This window comes from Pleuronectes platessa, chromosome 6, assembly GCF_947347685.1.
Source record: "Pleuronectes platessa chromosome 6, fPlePla1.1, whole genome shotgun sequence".
NCBI classification, from domain to species: domain Eukaryota; kingdom Metazoa; phylum Chordata; class Actinopteri; order Pleuronectiformes; family Pleuronectidae; genus Pleuronectes; species Pleuronectes platessa.
The window spans coordinates 3,256,437-3,278,364 of NC_070631.1; the positions used below are offsets into that span (position 1 = coordinate 3,256,437).

At 43.8% G+C, this 21,928-nt stretch overlaps 1 protein-coding gene across 2 annotated transcripts in view; it reads right to left on the minus strand.

Annotated features, from left to right (window-relative positions):
* Positions 1-196: 196 nt before the first annotated feature.
* acap3a (ArfGAP with coiled-coil, ankyrin repeat and PH domains 3a) overlaps positions 197-21,928 on the minus strand; it is a 57,808-nt gene continuing 36,076 nt past the window's right edge. Inside the window, exons 6-25 of one of the 2 annotated variants that reach the window (XM_053425419.1) lie at positions 21,658-21,841; positions 20,251-20,295; positions 20,043-20,138; positions 19,580-19,654; positions 17,554-17,565; positions 13,090-13,202; positions 12,360-12,411; positions 11,964-12,064; positions 11,306-11,417; positions 10,914-11,122; positions 8,769-8,838; positions 8,403-8,497; positions 8,088-8,305; positions 7,910-7,999; positions 7,662-7,754; positions 7,339-7,565; positions 6,736-6,845; positions 6,490-6,600; positions 6,340-6,401; positions 197-1,104 (exon numbers count right to left, since the gene is read on the minus strand). In XM_053425419.1, the coding sequence (XP_053281394.1) occupies positions 998-1,104; positions 6,340-6,401; positions 6,490-6,600; positions 6,736-6,845; positions 7,339-7,565; positions 7,662-7,754; positions 7,910-7,999; positions 8,088-8,305; positions 8,403-8,497; positions 8,769-8,838; positions 10,914-11,122; positions 11,306-11,417; positions 11,964-12,064; positions 12,360-12,411; positions 13,090-13,202; positions 17,554-17,565; positions 19,580-19,654; positions 20,043-20,138; positions 20,251-20,295; positions 21,658-21,841 (2,182 nt within the window). In that variant the 3' untranslated portion in view covers positions 197-997. Of the gene's footprint in view, positions 1,108-6,339; positions 6,402-6,489; positions 6,601-6,735; positions 6,846-7,338; positions 7,566-7,661; positions 7,755-7,909; positions 8,000-8,087; positions 8,306-8,402; positions 8,498-8,768; positions 8,839-10,913; positions 11,123-11,305; positions 11,418-11,963; positions 12,065-12,359; positions 12,412-13,089; positions 13,203-17,553; positions 17,566-19,579; positions 19,655-20,042; positions 20,139-20,250; positions 20,296-21,657; positions 21,842-21,928 lie in introns of both variants that reach the window. The other variant, XM_053425418.1, reaches the window with a different exon arrangement.

The following is a 21,928-nucleotide window of genomic DNA, read 5'->3' on the forward strand; positions in this document are numbered from 1 at the left end:
TTTGCTTATTTCTGGATATAGTGAAATCCTAAATCCATATTATCTTATAATAAATCAAATTTAAAAGTTGTGGTGCACTAAAAATAATGTATTTCAAGAGATTAAATCATTTGTGACGTTCACTCACTGGTCTCACACTTCACCTCAAGAGGGCGCTGGTGTGTCAGCTTCAAATAAGGAGGCCTGATGTCACAGCTCATGTGTAAACAGACAATGTTTATTTCATTCCACCTTCAGATCAGTTTCCCTGCTCCTTCAGATATATTAGCATTTTTGCTTGCAATATCTTTGCGCTGTATTTCATAGTGGTACTGCAAAGTACAATTAAACAAAAACATGACACAGACTACACCAGCGTAGTCGATGCAGAATAAGACATTCAAAAATAAACTGCTCATGGAGAGAGAGAGAAGAGAAATACACTGTGACTTCAAGACGCTGGTTCGGTGGTGATAACTACTGGTATGACACTTTATCCATTTAACAAAGCAGAATTCAAGTTTGAGTATTGAAAAATATAATGAGAGTAAATGCATGCGTTACAGAGAAATTCATTTATTGTAAAGTATTTGATGAAAGTCCTTCAATGACACTGAGAGAAGAGCAAACAAATGACAATTTAAAGAAAAAAAGATATAAAAACAAGTGCTGGGCATTTTATCCAAAGGTAAATCTAACATTGTAAAAAGAGAAAAGCAATGCTTTATCTATATATGTTGATAAGAGGAGATTACCAGCAAATCCTCATAATGCAAAAAATCCTATCAAAATAAAAGACTGATCTGAGAACAGCACAGATATGATTGAGCTCATCTAAACACTGAATAATAACAAACCCCAGCATCACGGAACTGTCTTTCACTTCACTGCCCTGTAGAAATGACAGAACAGTATCTTTCATGTGATCTTTCCTCAAGTGGTGGTGGTGGACAGTGATATCTGGAAAGTGGCTGCTGCACGTTTCAAGTACGTCACGTTGCTCCGGATCCCGGGCCGACTACCTGAAGGAGTGTCGGAAGTGCACACTCCTTCGTTTCAGCTTCTCCGGGTTGTGGGAGGCCATGTGGGAGAACTCCCGGAAGATGTCGAGGTACGTGGCGTCTCCTGCTGAAGGAAAACAACGGAGAATAATAACGATGAGAATCATGAAAATTATGAAAATGATAATCCACCATTGAGCGCTGACCTTGATACCAAGGCTCACATTCACCAAATTGCTGCAGACTTTAAAAATGTTCTTTAAACTAAGTTCCTAAGGAGCAGATTTCATTATGTGAAGCAATATAATCAAGTATATGTGCATTTGAACACTAAATTCTCATTATTGCATAATTTCTCTGACGTTCCTCATCTACCATCATTACAATGTCTGGCCTGAATTTAAGATTTTTCCTGAATTTAAGATAATTTTCCTGAATTTAAGATTATAATATGCACTCAAACAATAATATACAGGACCAGTGAATAGAATATAAGGCATGTTTTAAAGAAAGATGGCAGATTTAGGGTCAGTCTGTAAATCTTCTCTGAGCACAATTTCTTAAAAGGCTGCGAATAAAGATTGTTTTCATAATCAATTCATCTGCTGACAATTTTCCAGATGAATCGATGAAATACTTGTCCGTAAAATATTAGGAAATAATAAAGAAAAATTGCTGCTGTGATTTAAAAGTCCAAAAGTCATTCAGTTTATCACATAACACGTTTAACACAGCATCACATCCTCTGCCATTTTTGTTAAAACCTTATAAAAAGGATAAATCAATTATCAAAATATATTTCCTTTTGATCAACTCATCGATTAACTGAGGTTAAAGTTGTTCTAAACTTTCCTGGAGAGGTAGCTGGATGATTGTGTCTCACACTCAGCAGATCTGATTCTTCAGTCTCAGCCTCAGAAGCTTTCTGAAATCTATTTCTATATAAAAATATAAAAACCGGTCCCTGTTTGTCACAGAGAGAAAAGTCTCTCCCTCGTGCTTTGAATCGTCAAAACATCTTTCACATGAAAGTGGAGAAAACCAGCAGCAGTGAGGGAGACAGAGGGAGTTCTGGGTAAGAAAGGCCTGATGAATGGAGGAGCATCTCTTTCAACTCTCCAGATACTGAGCCTTTACTTCAACTGGGGCCATGGCAACGGCTGAATCTACCGGCTCAACAAAAGCAGCTCGACTCTTTTGTCCCGTGAGAGCTCCCAGACCCGGCTAATTAAAAAGGGGAATGGACATTCCTGGCTTTCCCTCTGCATATGTGAGTGTGTGAGTGTGTGTGTGTGAGATCAGTAAGTTCAAACCTTAAACTACGTTGCGTTATTTTAACCTCCTCTGTATTTGACATTTATAAGAAACGAGAGATGAAACAAATATTCGATCGATGATTAATCAATGTAAACTGGAAATATTTTGGTTTAAACTATTGATTGGACCAAACAACACATTTCAATTTGTTCCAAATGGTTTATAAAACACTTTAATTGAACTTTAAGCAGATTTTAGGGCACTTTTAGAGTTTGTTGATATAAATAAACATTTATTTAATATATTTGTCAACAACCTTAATCCATCAGGCTGGAGACTTCCTTTTATAATTACCGAATCGGAAAAATATTTAAGTTCTATTCCTGTCATGACACTTTCATGAGCTGATGAAGCCCCAGAATAAATGCAGTAAATCGGACCTCGAGTTTAAAACATAATATTCCTTTAGGGATAGAATAAATCTTTCTACATTTAAATATACAACTAAGATATGCTTTATGAAATTTAATCATATATAATTAAATAGAATTAAAGCTGTAATATCAATGTGTTATCAATCCCGCATCATTACCATCATTTTTTAATTGCTAACAAATAATATCCTTATACCTGTTTACGACTATAATCAAGTGTTTTATAAACCATTTATTATTATTACTATATATTGTTATTGTTATGAGAAACATGCAGATTCAAACATGCTGTTCATATTCTAGTGCACAACATAAATGTTAGAATATTTGAAATATCTATAATTAGTGCACGAGCAGCACAGGAGGTTAGAAGTGTGTTAATTCTGTTAGATGCAAGAACTGAAGGAGAAATGAGACAAAGGATCGAAGGGAGAAGTTAGTCACATCGTCCATTTATTAATCAGAATCATTTCAGACGTCACTGGGAGGAGTTATTCAACAAAAAGAAACAAACATAGGTAGCAGTTAGTGTTAATACGCACACACACTGTTTATTTAGAGACACACGTCCTCTTACAACAGTCTAAGAAATCGTACAGGTAACAGTCAGAGACAGAGAAAGTACAACGGAGTTAAAAATTTGCATGTAAGGAAGCAAGCAGTTAAAGTGTTAATAGTTTTTTTTTAGTTTATATACACAACAGTCAACTTGTTGGAAGTACGATACGCTGCAGACACACGGTGCTGGAACAGTTCTCATTCAGTGGCTCGATGGAAACGATCGGTCGGTGCTGACATCGTTCATGTAGTAAAACGTTTAGTAAAGTACTGCACGGAATAAGAAAATACTAGATGATTAGGATTGATTGTGTGTGTTTTTCAAAGTGCGTTGAATTTTTCACCGACAAGCAACAAGGATGGGGGGGGGGGGGGGGGGGGGGGGAATGAGTGAGTAGAACTTTCTGTTGCCGCCACGTCCGTTAAAAACATCCGCAAATACAAGTTAGGGACCGGATAGAGATTATTAGCGAGGAAGAAGAAGTCAGACCAGGGGATGTTATGACGTTTTGGTGGTCTGTCACTTACTAGCCACACATTGCCAATTTGGGCAATTTAGAAATCTTGGGGAAGATTTAGTTGTTTTTTTCTGGGTCAAGCAAAAGCTTTTACCTCGCTCCTCAATTCAAATAATTTGTATACAGTCCCTGAAACAAGGGACTAGAAATAGAAAAGGGTCAAACTATTTCCCTGTTTCTCTGAAAAACTGTCTCCGGTCTTTGGTTTGAACTAAAACCCCAAACAGTCGAGAGAATCTGTACAAGATGATCTTTGGGGAAAATAGTTCATCAGAATGTTTCTTTGGGCAAATTTTGCCTCTGAGAACATGTGTGCAACAACTTGGCTCTTTCATCCCAAACAAGCCGTTCAACCATTTAACCAACAGTCGTCTCCTGCACATTCTGGATCATTCTCTCATTTCCTGGGGGGGGGGGGGGGGGTTCAAACTAAAACCAGGCGTCAGACCTGACATCATTTCAGAGCACAACCGGGGTCATTAGATTCAGAATCCACCACGTTCACCGTCATCAAGCGTTTGGCACAAACAGGAATCCAGCCGGTGTGAGGTGTTTGTCTTGAATGTCACTTCATGCACTGTCGTCATGATTTAGTAAGATATATATTTAAATATTTTTAGAATACTGATATTAACATTAATCGACAATACGAAAGATCAATTATTAACATACACTGGTACAGAAGTAAACAGGGCTTGAGAGGACCTGAGCAACAGCCACCCATGCACTAAAAACCATGAACAAATTCAATATCGGCCAAATCTTGACACATTACATTACCATAAGCAAACGTTTGAAATTACAAATACTGTATATACAGTAATACACAATATCAAAAATGTCCATCTTCCTCTGCAGAACTACTCCAGGTGTGTATTTACACTGAAACTGTGGAGGAATGTCTCTCTCTCTCATCATGAGAGTATAATACTGTGTGCGAGTGCTCGGCAAAGTAAAGTCTAACAAAATAGATCCAGCTTAAAAAAATACCCTCTGCATTGTTGTCCAAAGTAATACAAAAAATACAGATCGCTGACGTTAGCATTGCACTATTGCTCTGGGACTTCTGTCATAAATTAAAAGAGAAGCAGTAAAAATTAAAATGAACGACAGCAAAAAGAAGATTTAAATCACTGCTGGTAAGAAAAAGTGCATAATCTCGCTTTTACTTCAAAATAAAAGCTTCACTTGATCAATCTCTCGATCGAAAACAGAGAAATGACCCGAGGATCATTTTCTCTCAGTCACAGTTATCGCAGCGTCACAGTTTCCCCCTCACGGCTGATCCAATGAAAAACAAAGAGCTCTACTGCCATCGAACACACGAGCACGAACAACAGGTCCCAAGAAAGTTAGAGAAAGTTTGGCTGCACCGCCCTGAACTTATCGATTAGGTCTTTTATCCTGTAGTCGTCTGTGCTACAGATACTGAGCTGCAGAAAACACACGTTATTGACCCATCATTTAAAAGTAAACGTATTTAATCTGTTTACTTTACGCTCTGTGATTGAATGTTTCTTGACGAAATGCATCCTGGGAGTTGTAGTTAACTTCTAACCCAAAGTTTTTATGTATTTTTCAGATTATAGTCATATCACTATGAAAATGAAACTATTCACAGCAGCATGCAGAGAAAATGATCCGGTGGTTTTATTAAAAGTTGAAGTCTGTGTGTATAGAAAAGCTTCGGGGTAGAAAGTTGACTACGACTCCCAAGATGCATTTCAAAGCTGGATTCACCCGTAATTCATCTAGATTTTTAAAAGTACTTGCTTCTTGATGAAATGCACCCTGGGAGTCGTGGTTAACTTTTGCCCCAAAGTCTTCGAGAACCCAGACTTCGACTTTTCATCAAACAACCAGACAATTTCCTCAAGAATGCAAATTTGAACTATTTAGTCCCTATTTCCACACGAGTCAATGAGAAAAAACGACTTCCAGAACCAAGGACGAACAAAACCTCTCGACCCACTTTGCACGACAACAAAAACACAACGGAATAGAACCTAGAACTGAAGGAACCCTCGAGCTGTCGCAGGTCTTTGGTTCAGAGCACCCTGTTCCCTCTCAAGCTAAAAGTAAAAAGTTGGTCCCTGGTACTCTGACTTGGTGCTTGACACTAGTGCTGCTGGATATTCTTTTTTAAAAACAAGCGTCTGACTCTTTCCTGGCAGTGAACGGACTCACTGGTCCTCACAACAACACCGATTCTCTTCTGGCAAAGTCAGTCGCTCACATCTGACATCATTTGAAAGTTAACGCTGAGTTGTGGTTGTGATCCTGAGAAGGGGAGCTGACTGCTGGTGGTGCAAGAGGCGGTGCCGGGGAGAGGAACTCTACAGATATTCTGGATATGTCTGATGTTGAGATGTTAAGACGTTAATGTGATGGTGGAACGTTTCCTCTGAGGGACGACATGCAGAGTGTGAAATACAGGATCTCTCTCTCTCTCTCAGTTCAATGTCCCCCTGCACCCTCCGCCCTGGGATTCAACCTGTGGCTGATTCTAGCACTCGGCTATAGTGAGACAGATAAACTCCTGAATGCATCTCTTGTACTGCTGCTCAGTGGGGCTGCTGACTGGGTATTGACCTGGCTGTCCGAAGGGCCCCTCCGACTCCCGCATCTCCTCGTTCATCCTGGCCAGTCGCAGCCTGAGGGACCGAGAACCAAGAGGAGCAGAGGGTTAGAAACTCCTCGCAGCAGGAGGACGGTGAGACAGCTTAGATTGAATCCACTCACAGTGTGACTATGTCCGCGTTGGCCTGCTGCACTGCGATGCTCAGAGGGTCCTGGCCGTCCTCGTCCCCGTCGTTCTGGGTCGCCCCTCTTTTGAGGAATAAGCACACCTGCCTGGAAACACAGAGAAAACTGAAATCAATCACACGTCATCGATCAGACGGTTCCAAACAAACCGACAAACAAATGGACAGGGAGGAAACTCAACCTCCTTGGCACAAAAAACACATTTTCTGCCTCAGGCCTCACCCCGTGTGTCCCAGATACGTGGCGTGGTGCAGAGGACAGCGCCCCCTGGCGTCTCTCTGGTTGACGTCGGCAGCGTTCTGGAGCAGGAACTCACAGGCGATCAACGAGCCCTGGAGTGAAGAGAGAGCAGCTCAGCACGGAGACACTCATGGTGGACTTGATATTCGGACTATAGGGGCCTTTAAGTCAGTCCGGCAATTTTGGGTCATTTTTAGTGTCTTTAGGGGGAAATTGATCTTTGAATAATCAATAATCAAATAATATTTTAGCTAAATTCAATTTCTGGTATGTGTCATATATTCATACTGTACATTTACTGGTCTTATACTATGTCCCTTTAAGTATGAGCATCCGGCGCCACTCACCCCGATCACTGACTGGGTCATTTCAGTGGATATTTGCACATTTACTGCTTCTGACTTATAGAGCTTTTTTGTCATTGGGCAATTCCAGGTCATTTTTGGTGTCTTTAGGGGGAATTGAGCTTCGAATAATCAATAATCAAATAATTTTAGCAAAATTCAATTTCTGGTTTATGCCAAGTCATATATTTACTGGTCTTATACTATGCCCCTCTAAGTATGAGCCTACGGCGCCACTCACCCCGATCACTGCCTGTATGAGGGGCGTCTTCCCTTCGTCCTCGTCGTTGACCGAGTTGACGTCGGCCCCGTGAGCCAGCGCCTCGGCCATGACGGGCAGGTTGCGGGCCTTGGAGGCTTTGTACAGCAGCGCTCCGGGGTGAAGGTCCCGTATGTCCTCCGGGTCGGACGTCTCCGGCTCGGCCTCCAGCTCCGGCTCGCCGCTCGAGTCCTCGGACACCTCACACTCTGAGGACAACAGAGAAATGTGCATGTCTGTCTTTACAAACTCAGAGTTAAACTACCACAGTGAGCGTCGGTTAAACATCCCTCTGCTGGACTCACCCTCCTCTGTGACGCTGTCCACCACGGAGCCAAACACCAGGATGTCAGTGCTGCCGTCTGTGCTGCCTCCCAACCCGCTGTCACTGCTCAGGCCTGCCGGACCAGGAGACGCCACAACATGGACACATTAGTTACCGCTGTTTCTTTCAACCCGACAAAGCAACACACACACACACACACACACACACTTCTACTGCACAATCAGGCGTCTGGCTGTTACACTACAGACTGAATGGTGAGTTGCTTACTTCGAGGCCCGGATCCCGTGTCAAAGTAGGAGAAGAGCGTGTCCAGCTCGTCGGGACAGAACAGGGAGTCGCGTCTGAACTTAGCAGCAGCTGAGAGACAAAGGTGAAAGTGACGAGTGAGTAAACGGGGGGGGGGGGGGGGGGGAAGCATTAAACACACAGAGCTGAGTGAAAGTACCCGCGGAGAGGGTCGAAGGGGAGGTGCTTCCGGGCTCTTGTCGGTATCTCCGCCGGGCTTTGGGGACGGTGGAGGCGCTGTTGTGTCGCCGGCACTTCTTCACGCTCCACCGCCGCTCGGGCTTCCGCTCGCCGTTGATGAGAATCTCCGTGCAGCCCATTTTCTTCAGGAACTTTTTCTCCACATACTTTGCTTTGATCCAAGTTTCCTTTTCCTGCCTGTGAAGAAGCACAGTGTCGGAAAGTAGACAGATTTTAACAATGAGTCCGATTCTGTTCGGAAAGCTGAGGTGTATTTAATTTTTGTGGTTCTTACCTTGAACTGGAGGGCGATGGTTTCTTTAGACCTTGTTCTTGGTACGAACCTTCATAGATGTGGTTGATGACGCTGTTCCCAAGCTCACACATCAACTACAAGGATGACACGAGCAACGACTTGAGGGAACGACTTCAGGGAACAATTAGAAATGTCTGTGCTATGCTAAGCTAGCTGACTGCAGGCTGTAGATTCATATCTAACGTATCGATTTTCTCACATTTCTCCCTTCAAGACTGTAAATTTAAGTAGTTCTCCAAATGTCAAAATATTCCTTCAATGGATTAACATCTGCTTAATGACTCAATAATACTAATACTAATAATAAAGATGGTGATAACTGTTTTATTCTTTTGCAAACTGTACCTTTAATAGTTCTGGTTCCCACGTGTCCAGTGTGAGGGAGCGGACCTTCGAACACTGAACCCCAAGACTCCTGCAAACAGAAAACAAACTTCGAGTTAAAAATATTCTGTTTATGTTCTGTGGTCGGACCAAAACGGCAAAAGTGGAAGAATGTGACTTTGTTGTGACTTCGAAGCAGCAGCCGGCCGCAGTGGTTTAAAATCTGCTAACGAGAAGAAAAGAGGAAACTATTCGAGAGGTTCGTCAAACTGTGGTTGTGGATGGAAGATTGAGCCGGTCAATACCAGGTCTGAGAGGTCAGGGGTCACCGGGTACTGGTGCCTCAGTATCAGATACAGTAGATAATAACAGATACACAAAATGACCAGAAAAGACACAAAAAGACCAGAAAAAGACACAAAACGACCACAAACAGACAAAACATCTCTGCAAGGAGACAGTGAACAGCCACAGAGAGACACAACATGACCAGAAAGACACTAAATGACAATAGAGAAAAACAAAAACTATCCCAAAGAGGTGAATGACCACAAAGAGATGAAAAACAACTATGAAAGACCCAAAACGACCACAAAAAGACAAAACAATACTGCAAGGAGACACAGAACAGCCACAGAGAGACACAACATGACCAGAAACACACAACAAGACTACGGAGAGACACACAAACTATGCAAAAGAGAAATAAAATGACCAAACTAAATGCCTACTTACTAAAAACACACACACAACACCCACAAAGACACATAAAACAACAAAAGAAGACCACAAAGACACAAGAAAAATGAGATAGAAAATTACGATAAAGATTTGTTGTGTCTTGTTTACATATTTCAGGAGTGGGGGGGGATCTTTTTGACTAGTCTTTGCCCCGGGCCCCAGTTTCTCACAACCCGCCCCTGACTGTCACGGTGGACCTGGTTTGAGAAGCTGCAGGAACCCACAGAGTTTTAATCCTGATAGAAATGAGAGGAGCCGCTGCTAATGTCATGCAAATCACTGAGTTCCCCCGATGACGCCGTCTGGGTTCCTGGCAACAGTGGCACAGTCGAGTGAAAAAGAAACTGATAGAGTTTCTCCCCCTTGGTTTAGTGAGGTCCGCTCATTGTGACGGGGGGGGGGGGGGGCAGGGACATGAATATTCAACAGGTGAGCCCGGCTCCCTTGAGAAATGAAGTTAGTGACGCAGCAGTGTGATGTCACCAGGTCGTGAGCGCGGTGCACTGGTGTGTACGATGGGAAAATGTGTCAGTCGGCAGCTGGAAGCTTCATTCGGCCGCGTCACGTCACATTCACCAGGATCGAGGGAGGATTCCACCACTCAGGGACCTGTTCTCAGCGTGTGTGTGTGTGTGCGTGTGTGTGTGTGTGTGTGTGTGTGTGTGTGTGTCGCATCTCTGCAGCCGTCTTCATCTTCTCAGTGAGAAGTTTAAATCGGCTTTAATCCCCTCAGCAGTGAGCGTGTTGGACCGAGCTTCAGCGGCACAAGGTACCACACGGTCATCTGGCAGCACTTCCTGTGTTCAGAGCCAGTAACCACGCGGCACGTGGAAGTGGAGGAGGAGGAAGTAACCAGATCGGAGTTTAACCTTCACTGAGCTCCATGAAGACGGATTAATAATCCCCCTCCGATGCTGATACCGATATTATTGAGCAAAATGTTTCTAATACCGATTCAACAGCTGATACTCAAACACTTTAGTTATCAAACCCCCGTGACAGAGAAATGTGAATGAGGTTGTATATTTTAAAGTTTAATCTTAAACTGAATAACTACAAATGAGAAGAAAACACAAATGTTATAGAATCTATAGAACTTGAAATAAGAACGCGTGTGATGAGCAGAGCTTGAAAACAAACGCCGATTTTAAAACTTTACTTGTGAAAGAAGAAACTTTCCATCTGTAATCTCAGTTTAAGGTGAGAAGCAGCGAGGAAGATTTGCAGAGTTGTGAACTTTAAGCCTCAGAAAATTGACTATCACAGATGTACGAGGCTTTATGAATTCTCTAGTTTACTTTCAGAATAAAAAGATATTTTCACATTTGTAGAATCTTTCAGGAGGAAGGAGGAATACAACATTTGTATCAGGTAATTTAACTTTGAACTCAAGGAGACCCAAAACACCCAGAGCATGTTCTCTACCTGTGGATGCCGGAGCACTCGATGCACAGCAGGATGCCCAGGTTGATGGAGGCCCATCGGGGGTCGGCCTGGCCGCAGTCGCAGCACCGCTCGTTCCCCGGCAGACACTGGATCCGCTGCAGGATGGTGTCGCCCCGGGCGCTGCGGTCCCGTGGCTCGCTGGCGGAGTCGATGCTGCTGGTGGACGGCGAGGCGGTTCTGTCCAGATGCTAAATATAAACAGGTTCGATTGTAAAAAACGTCAGGTCAATACAGAGCGGCCTGCAAATGAACTCGATATGTCTGATTTAAAGTTAAACACAAAGTTCCGGTTCCTCAAACTCCTGCTTTACTTTGTCTAATGAGAAAGTACGATAAATGTAAAATGTCTTTGTAGTTGGTGTGTGAGTTACCTCGATGTAGTATGAGTCTGGACTCTCTCTGTAGGCTGAAGCGATGCTGGCTTGAACTGCCTGAATCCACGCTTGTCTTAACTTTTCAGACTCGGCCTGCAGCATGCAACTCCTGAAACACAAACCAGCACAGATTAATTTACCTCCCGACAGAGCTACAAGTTCCAAGTGTGGGTAAAACATTCAGGGAGACGTGTCCAACCAACATGTTAGCATGAGATCACCTGCATCATTTTGCTAATTGGAAAAAGACACATAACAAAGTGACTATTAGCAAAGGACAGCATTTGTAAGGTTTAAATGAAGTAATGGATTTTGTAAAACTTTATTTGTGTATAACAAAACCAAAGACGGAATGACAGCTCCCAGAAGTGAGGCTAAAACATCTGGACCACCCCCTGGTGGCTGATTGCAGTATAGGTAATAAACCCTGCCTCCTCCATGTTAGTGAATTCCAAAGTCAAAATTTACATGAACATATTACACTTAAAATCATGACACTTTATCTATGTAGTACATCTGTAGATTATAGTCTAAAGCTCTAATGCCATTTGGGTTAATCCTCTGGGGAACATGAATTTCTGCACCAAATTTCCCAGTCGTGATAATTCAGTTTTGAACAATCCGATGATATTAAGCTAGCGTGAGAGTGTCTTACTTTGTGGGGGACACGACCTCGAAGCAGAACCTCCTCTCGATGTCCTCGAAGGGTTTAACGGAGCACAGCCGCAGATCCTCCACCACCACCGTCAGAGAGTCCTGGAAAACACAAAACCTCCGATTCTCATTTCTCCTCTTACCAACGGCACAAACAGCTGAACCTGGATCAGCAGAGAATTTAAAATGACCTGAAAACCTCAAAGGCCTCAAAGCGAGTGCTCCGATATCAGATATCTCTCGACTCACAGAGTCGGTGAGAAGGTGAGTGATGATGGATTTCAGTGGAGAACACCATAACGTTAAAAAAACACCCTCCCCATTAACGTTGCACTTAACCTCTCAGATCCCCCTTTACCCCGGGGACAACCGATAGGAGGAAGATGTATGGACTTGCCTTGAGCTTCTTCTGATAGACCAGCTGACTGTTCTGTATGGAGAACCACCGCCTGCAGAGAGAGGAGGGATGAATAAAACATGGGTTAGATGGATATTCGTTCCATGGTTGAGGGTCAGCGTGCCAAAAGGTGAACCGCTGTGGACACCGAGGGACCGAGGACGAGTAAAAGCATCGCTGAGTGAAATGTGTTTGAACCCTGATCACGTGACAGGAACAGATAAAAGCTTGAATAAAAACTACCTAACTTAGAACAACAGCAAGCAATTTATAATTGAATGTGCATTAAAACACAAAAACAACATAAAACAGCCTGAAAACAAACAAATTCAATCCAACATTGAACATCAACAGCAAAATAAAAACAAACTAAACACAATGAAAGATAATTGAAGCTGGTAAAACAAATAATATTACATGTTATTCATACCTTTACCTACTATTTTTCACATTTAAGAGACAGTTTAATATATATATATATATATATATATATACGTAAACATTTTGTATTCATATCTCCCTAATTTATTCAAATTCTTATTTGACTTTATTTCATTAAAATAACCTTTCTGTGCTGCTAAAACTTGAATTTTCTTTCCCTATATTTTACATATTATGATCTTATTTTTAACATTAACTGATTGAATGTAACTTCTGCAGCTCTATACTCTTATCTCTTCACTTCCCTGTATTCACTGACGTTAATAGAGAGCGTCTGAGTGTGTGTTACCTGTTCCAGGTCTTAAAGGCGTTGCTGGCCCTCTTGAACAGGTAGCCCTCCATCACCACGCCGTTAGGAGCATCCACGTTGAACTCCACCTTCGAGTCGTCATACGAGAAGTCCTGAGAGACGAGAGGAAGAGAGACGCACAACCCGAACGTTAACCCCGGCCATCGCACAAAAACAGGTCACAGGACCAGCTGTCCATCGGCAGGAAGACGTTCTGACCTTTAAATCGTCAAACAGGAAACTCTACCCATCTTTTTCCGTAATGAGGCGGCTGAGTGTGTGTGTGTGTGTGTGTGTGTGTGTGTGTGTGTGTGTGTGTGTGTGTGTGTGTGTGTGTGCTGTTCCTGGAATACCAGTGGCGTTTGATGTGCATCGTACTGTACATACAGTCCATAAACCAACCAAGTCATCAGGAAGTGTGCGACCATGTGGAATGGGTCACGTGTGAGTCCGTGCATGTTAGAGTTGTGGAGTCGCATGCCATCTTCCTGTGTGGCACACACGGGGGGGGGGGGGGCATTTCATAACTCAACAGATGTGAGTGTGACGCAGATCCTTACATAAACAGAGGGATTCATGGGAAATTAGCTCCTGACCTTTGTGTGACTTGCAGCTCACTGATGACACCTTTATATCTTTGATGCTACCGCACAGGGAGTCAGGGCCGAGGTCATCCTACATTAAAACTCAGAAATCACTGTTCCTACATCAGTTCTTTGCTGCGTCGCGTAAAGGAAGAGGAACAAGGAGCAGCAAGTCCTCAGTTAACATATATCAAGAATTTAATTTCAACTTCTCATGCACGTGGGTTCTGAGACAAGACCGAACTCAGCCTCCGAAGCAAAATCACTTCAGGCGCTTTCAGATGCTTTAACTGCAGAGATGTGACGATCATGAAAAAACACTGTGCTGCAGAATATATGAAAGCGTCTGCTGGAGCGACCCATATAAAAACTACTTCACAGACGCTTGTTGTATAAGAGAGAGAGAGAATCGAACTCGCAGCAGCTCTGAGCAGCGTTAACTTCTCACTGTCTGAATAACCGCTCCACTCACTTATTTAAATACACATCAAATAAAGGTCGAATTCCAGCTCGTAGACAACTACAGAGTTTAAGAGACACCACGTTTCTGTGATGGAGCTTATTTATGATATTTATACCAAAAGCCACAGGTTGTAAAAACGAAATGTGACAATAACCAGCATACAAACACCTTTAGAATAAGAAAACAATACAAATCAGAGACAGCTGAATATGAATGAAAAGAGAGAGGAGAAGTATACTAGTGTTAAACCTGAATATTTTCTTTATTAAATTCAGATTTTAGTAATACTCTGTCGGGAAAAGAGTAATGAGAGGGATTGAGAGAAAGCCAGGAATTTAAAAAAAAGGACAAAATCCGAGGAGATGATTTAAAATAATAACAACTACACGAGAACTCCAGCATCAAACAGCCGATGAAAACAAATCAACCCACCAAGCTGCGGTCCCACCGGCACAAAATCTTCATCCTCAGACGTTTGGTTTGTTTCAGCAACATCGAAAAACACCAGAAAAAGTTCAAATCTAATAAAAATAGAATATAGAGGCTCCTAATAACCGGATCTCTCAGAGTGGAGACATGTCGCTCTTCTCTCTGTGACGGGTGCAGCTCTCACAGAGCATTGTGTCGACTGAGTACTTCCCACACTGACATGTGTGTCCTCCACCTAATTACCATACAGCTGCCAATCCATCCAGGGCAGGGAGAATAGCCCGGTACTGTAGCTGCTCTCGACCCACGGACAGAAAGCTTTGACACTCCAGAGCCTGGGCTGCAGATCCCTGATCACACCTCCCTCTCTGCAGAAAGTGGGAGTTCCAGCCCCATGTCCACTCACAGGGGAGGGGGGGGGGATTCCAACTGGGAGGCAGCCAAACATCACCAAACTAATACGTGACCTCTGGAGCTGAGGCCGACAGCAGCTCCACTCACACACAGACACACACACAGACACACAAAATCCCCTTCAAGTCAGGCACAACCCACAGGAATCCATCTTACCTTCATCTGTCTGAAGCCGTGGATTTCTGAGCGTAGCACATGACAGACGCTCTGGATGCACTGGATGATGGGCGGCGCTCTGCAATCTCTCGAGCTCACAACAAAGGTCGTCTATTTTTAATGAGGCAGCGTCACGAGGACAGAAACCGAACACGGGTGAATTATTGATCGAGCTTTTGGAACCAGTGACGTCCAAACGAGGAAGTTGTGGCGGAGCAGCCGGCGGAAGAATGAGACAAACAGAGTGAATTCATCAAACCTGCTCAGCCTCGGCTTCTACTTCACTGATCCACAACACGGCTGCTGGACCTCAGCGCGACGTGACCTGAAGGATGGAACTCCTCCAGCCATGAAATCCACTCTCTCCTGTCATTAACTCATCATCTCCACCAATGAGGTTATGATTTCATTGTCTGTTGCAGGATTATGCAGCAACTACTGGGCTGAAGTTTCTTGAAACTTGGTGGAAGTTTGTGCCAAGAAAGAATCAATTAACCTTTGGAGTGGATTCGATGAAGGACTTCGTTCAACATTTTAAGACTTTGTGAATTTCTCAAGAGTTAATGCTTAAAGTAAAACTGGAATCACGAGCTCTGAGTCGAGCCTGAAGCGAATGTTCCTCTGCTAAAATCCACGAGCTTTTTAAAAATCAAGATCTCAGCGTTATTCCGTCAAAAAGAAATATAGATGTTGCAATTAAGAGGGTTTCAATGTTAGATAACCTTCCACTGGACTCTCTACACACAAAAGAAAGAAAAAGATCTTTATCTGAATCTTTAGAAACTTCACAGAATCCTCTAATGAGCGTGGAATGCAAAATCAAAGAAGCCAGCGCTCCAGACACGATAATTACGAGTGACTTGATGTCTCAGTCTCTGGCTTCGTCTGATGAATTCTTCTAATGAAGACCCTGAGCTGATATATCACACGTTAAAGAATAAACAGAGCCCGATTGGTCTATAGAGGAAGAATCGTACCCTGAAGAATTAGAATATTTAAACAGAGAGAGGAAAAATCTGCGCTTTACGTTATTTATTTACATGATACATATGTTGTTGTGATTTCTGACATAGAGCGTTGTTGACGTACATAACAAAGTTCAAATCATTCAAACTAAGTATCAGTATTTCATTACAACACGTATCTGCAGTATCAGGCTGTAAAACTAGATGCATTCACACACGGGTTGGGGGGGGGGGGGGGGGGGGGGGGCTAGCATGCAGCACTGCATCGCTGATACAAACGCAGAAATATAGAGCAGCAGGCAGAGCCGACTGCCTTCGACAGGACTTCTCCATTAAATCTGTGGTTAAAAATGAATGGCTCTGGCAGTTAGATGCGCTCGCAGCGATGGCGAGCGTCCACAGGTGGAGCACTTTAACTCGCTATCTGCCCTGCCCCCCCCCCCGGTTCCAGCTTGTACTGAGCAGCGGCTGCTCCTTTGTCCCTGTGTAAGTTTACACAAGGCTTATTGCACATGCTCCGAGGGACGAGGGGGAAAAGAGCAAAGGAGCAGAGAGCAACATTCAGGGCTGTAGTGGATCTCAACTGGTTTCAAATGTGCTTTCACAGACATTATCACTGCATTTACGCAATGCAACGTTGGGCCACTAGGGGTCCCTCAATCAAAACAATAACAAACGACCTAGAGCGACGACATCGTGAAGCAGCGAGGGATCATGGGAGATGGTGTCTTCACCACGGTGAGAAACAATAGATCCATCACTAGCGACCAGAAAGTCACGTTAATGGGTTTTTCGGAAACATTTTGGGCAATGTAAGTACACAAGTCAACAACATATATAGCATAGGTCTATTAATTTTTTGAATCTTTTCTTTTCCCATCCTATCATTTCTTTTCTAGATGTTTACAAAGCAGAAAAGATGTGGATCTATGTTCATTTTCTTTATTCAAGTTCTATTTATTCGGTTGTATTTGTGTTTTTTAGTTAAACATCAATTCTTAGTTGCATTTCTTTGTCTTAAAGAACTGAGGGAAACTGTGCCATGTTTTCTATATCAGTATTGGAAATAGTTTACTCCATAATATCCAAATCTGTTAATTTAAATTTGACAGTTTTTCATAGTAAAACAACAGGAAACAGTCGACCGACCTATTTTTACTCAGGAGCCGAATCAACGTCTACAACTTTTTCTATTTCAGGAGCCGTCAGTTCCGTCTCTGCAGCGGCTGATGTAACAGACGGTTTCTTTACTTTCCAGCTACGCTCAGTGTTTCTAATTGTTCCGCATAAATGATTCACGCAGCACTTCAGCTCGGAGGAGTCGGGCGACAGCTGAGGGGAACTTCAAAGGGCTTCGCTAATGTTCTGCCCCCCCCCCCCACTGCACAACACCAGAGCGGCTTCAAGTGCAACATGGAAATTCACACGGGAAAACAAACGGAGGAGAACTCACCTGCATGAGGGTCTGAGGAGATGGAGGAGATGGAGGAGATGGAGGCGGCGACGACATGCAGAGAGAAGAGGAGAGAACACAGCGTTAGAAGATCTCCAGAAGCAGACTGGGTTGAATGAGGTTAACACAATCATCTTTCAGGTTGAATGCACCTCTGATGATCCTCTCTACAGGTCCTCCAGTGATGAGGCTGCTCCTCACAGCTCAGCGACAGAGAAACATCTCCCACCTTCTCTCACAACTCAAGTTTCATGCACGTTTCAAGGAGGCATCTTCAACCTGTGACCTTGTTCCTCTACTCCTTCTCTCTCCCTCTGGGATGGAAGGAGCACGCAGCTCAGCCTCCGACAGCTCGGGGGGGGGGGGGGGGGACAGATCAATAACCGGCCCCACGTGCGACCCGGCCCCTCGGCTCAGGCTGCAGCACAGACCTCAGCACAGACCTCAGCACAGACCTCAGCACAGACCTCAGCACAGACCTCAGCACAGACCTCAGCACAGACCTCAGCACAGACCTCAGCACAGACCTCAGCGCCTGCAGGCAGAGAGCTGACCGCCTGACAGATGGCCACTGATCCTGAGGCGTGGAGGAGCCAGACGCCCACTGGACATAACTGTTTGGTTTGTGAATTATTAAAGAAGGCGATGCCAGATAGAGGGAGCGCCCTACATTTATGGATTACATATTGGATGATGGAAACTACACATCCCATAAACCATTGAGAATGATCCCTTTCTTGTCCTCTTATAAACACAGCAGCACGTTAAGAGAGAGAAATCAAATTGGCTCTTAACGTTGAAGCTGACACCATTTGGCTGCAGTTCCATGATTTTGGAAAGCGTCACCAATCAGAGACGACGCTATCACACCTGAGGATTGTGGGTAGTGTAGTTCTTCTCCTTGACATTGCGAATAAAACCAGATTTTCTTCAAATTGATATCATACAGACTCAAGAGCCTCATGGTGGCGCCTGACGAGTAACCGGTGAATCATCAGAGTCAGTATGATTCAAATATCACTTCAAACAAAACATGAGATCAGCACTTTAACGGACCAACAGATTTTGCTTATACAAGCAGAAAATGCACCTCAGACAACAGTGGGATTAAAACACTTAATTCCACCTGATTTAGTTCTTAAATCGATGCCTGGACTTTGTTAGGGGAGATTAATCAAACACTTCCCAGCTGCCCAGGTCTAATTAATCCCCCACCACCACAACCACCAGTCACAACAGACGCACTGGGCCAAGTGGCAGACTGGATCTCGGAGGTGTGATGAGAGCACATTCACACCCTGGTAGCTTCACAGTGCGGCTGCCTGTCAACCTGCCAGCCCCCCCCAGACAGGAGGAGGATTCTTTCAGTGTATATCATCATTTCAGCCCAACCCGAAATACCTGAGTCCTTACAAACCTGACAAGTGTTTTAACTGTTGAGTCCAGGATTTGTAATTTGTGTCAAGTAAGTGTTGACAAGATAAACTCTCCCGTCTCTGAGGAAACCAAACACGGATCAAATAAATAGATGATCTAATGAATCCTTCATGTGCAGAAGGCCACCGTGCAGCCCTGGGGTTATGACAAGGTTTCTGCTGGGATGAAATATAAAACTTTAAGGAAAACCAGTAGAATCAATTATCATTATAATTATATCACATTTCCAGCTGTCAATAACAATGATTCCTAAAACTGAATCAATGAACATGACCTGAACCCGGATAAGCAGCAGAAAGTGGACGGATTGATTCATAAATTACAAATGATTGATTCCAGAAGTTTCTCCGACTTCTACTAAGAGTTTTATTTACCATCAGACCAAAGTAACAGGTGTAAGAGCTTCATCATGTCCCTGTCCAGACCAAAAAACGATGGAACAAAGACATGAAACCTGGTTCAGAACTTAAGGTGTGAAAACCCCCTTCTGCCCTAAGTCAAAGGTTCTTCTCATGACCTGCAGAAACCCGGCATGTGCATCGTTTACAAATTTCTATTTGGTTGATTTGATCAGAAACAGGGAACTCACCCTCTGCTGGATGGTGGCGTGTTTATGCTCCATTTCCCTCTTCTCCATGGCTGAGTCAATCACCAGCTGATCCAACTGAGAGGCCGATCACACAGAGAAACACAAACAGGAACAGGTTGATGTGAAACTTCTTCATTCTGCAGCAGAGTCGTCATAAAAAACACTCAGCAGGACGGTTTCAAACAGACTGAGCCTCTGCTGACACGTCGGGTCAGTGGCTGGATGAAGCATTGATTGGGGGGGGGGGGGGTCTGCAGAGAGGAATAGTATATATAAATAGATCCGAAATTCAATCCGCCGCAATGTTTCAATCACGAAGCGGGAAATCGAACGGACAAGTTATGCAACTGTCCCTCGGCCGTAGTTCGATGAAACTAATTCCAGTTGAGACAATGAGCCCGGGGGGGGTGTGGGGGAGGTTTGGGGTGGGGGGGAGATGGAGAGATGAAGTCGCCCTCCTCACCTCGGCCGCCAGTTTCTTCATGTAGGGGTCGATCTCGTCCAGCAGGTTGTAGCCCTGGTGGAACAGCGAGTACTGGGCGTGCATGAACGACAGCATCTGAGAGGGACAGAGGTTTCATCGTTATAAAAAACACACGGTCGACTCCTCTGCGTGTTTCTGAGTTCGGTGTAAAAGATGCAGGGGGCGCTAGAGGGAGCCCTGGACTCACCGCGTCGAGGATCTCAAACTTCTTCTTCGCCTGGAGGACGTTAATCTGCAGAGGAGAAAAGTACAAGTTGCTGAAGGAACATCTGAGAACGTGTGAGATCCACTCAGTGTCATGGTAATTGACAGTTTTTGGTTATTTGTGCCACATTCACTCTGATTTGACTGAACAAACTTAACCCACTGGCCGTCAGGGGACCTTTCTGAGTTTTCTTTTATACTTCACATCATCGTCCCCACTTAGACGTCTCCTGAATTAATGGAAGTGCTTTGTGTATCTGAACCGATGCAAAGCTAAATGACATTTTTGTGCTACATTTGAGAGGTCACTGGTACACACTGCAAATCTCCCCAAAGCTTTGACCCTTTCTTCCGCTTTGAGACACATTCAGCTGAGACTCAAAAGGGCCGGACGTCTGAGAGGGAGAGAGGGAGGGAGAGAGGGAGAGAGAGAGAGAGAGAGAGAGAGAGAGAGAGACGGAGAGAGAGAGAGAGAGAGAGAGAGAGAGAGAGAGAGAGAGACGGCTGCCAGAAGACAGAGTGATGGGAACAGAATCCGTCTCTTTGTCCCCGCGGCCTCTCGTGCAGGTGGGAGGTTACAACTCACGGGCAAAATAAACCCACGGAGCAGATGAACAGAAAAACGTGTTGCACAGCCCGGAGGTCACTGCAGGCTGAGGGGAAATATCACTTCTCTACTGTCCAGGTGATATCAGGCTGTCACACACACGTGTACATTTTACACTTCCCTCTCACACCACTTCTTTGCAGAGTAAACATCCTCTTTTTCTTACTCTCTCTTAAATGCAGATATGAAAAGTGAACTATATAATTTATTCATTTATCTAAAAACTATAAATCTTAGTATCTTAAAATACTTTGAGACTTTTTCATGGTGTTTTACTGATTTATTGTCTTAAAAGATGTTTACCAATGTATGTCTGCATCTTTATTGTTTGTTGCTGCTCTTATGATTTCCCTGAACCAATTCGCCTTTGGGATAAATGAAGTTGTGTTTTAATTTATTGTATAAGATCCTATTAACAATCAGTGTTTAAGATTTGAACCGTCAACTTTTGATCAACGCATAAAGAATCAGGACAGATGACAAATTAATCCTAAATTAATATATATAGTCCAGTATTTTGGACTTTTGAGGACGATTATTTATATTTTTGGAGGCCCGAGCCTGTCAGGGGCCTTTATTTTGAAGTGATATTTGGGTTCAGCTCAGGTTCAGGGTTTTAGTCGACTTCGGACAAAAACTTGTGCCCCGACCGAACTCTACGCCAGTTACACTTACTAGAAACTCTAGTCACTACAGACTCAAGTTAATTTGGGTCCATGAATAAACCATGTAGGAAACCCTGTACCTGTACCGGGTCACATGTATCTGAGTCCCTTCTCTGACCTGTAGCACGTAGTCCAGAGCCAGATGCCGGAAGCACCTGCGGGTGATGCTGAGCGTGCTCGTGGCCTCCTCCACCTCGTGAGGCTTGTTCCTCGGCGCCTGAGCGTTCTTCACATGAGCTATCTCCATGTCCTCGCGCACCCGGTCAAAGTGCTTCTTGGTGTCCTTGAACTTCCGGACGTCCCTGACAGACACAAGAGAGGAAGGAGCTCAGTCAATGGATGAACAGCTGAATTCAGGAGATGTACACAGGGGAATAACAGAGTTTGGA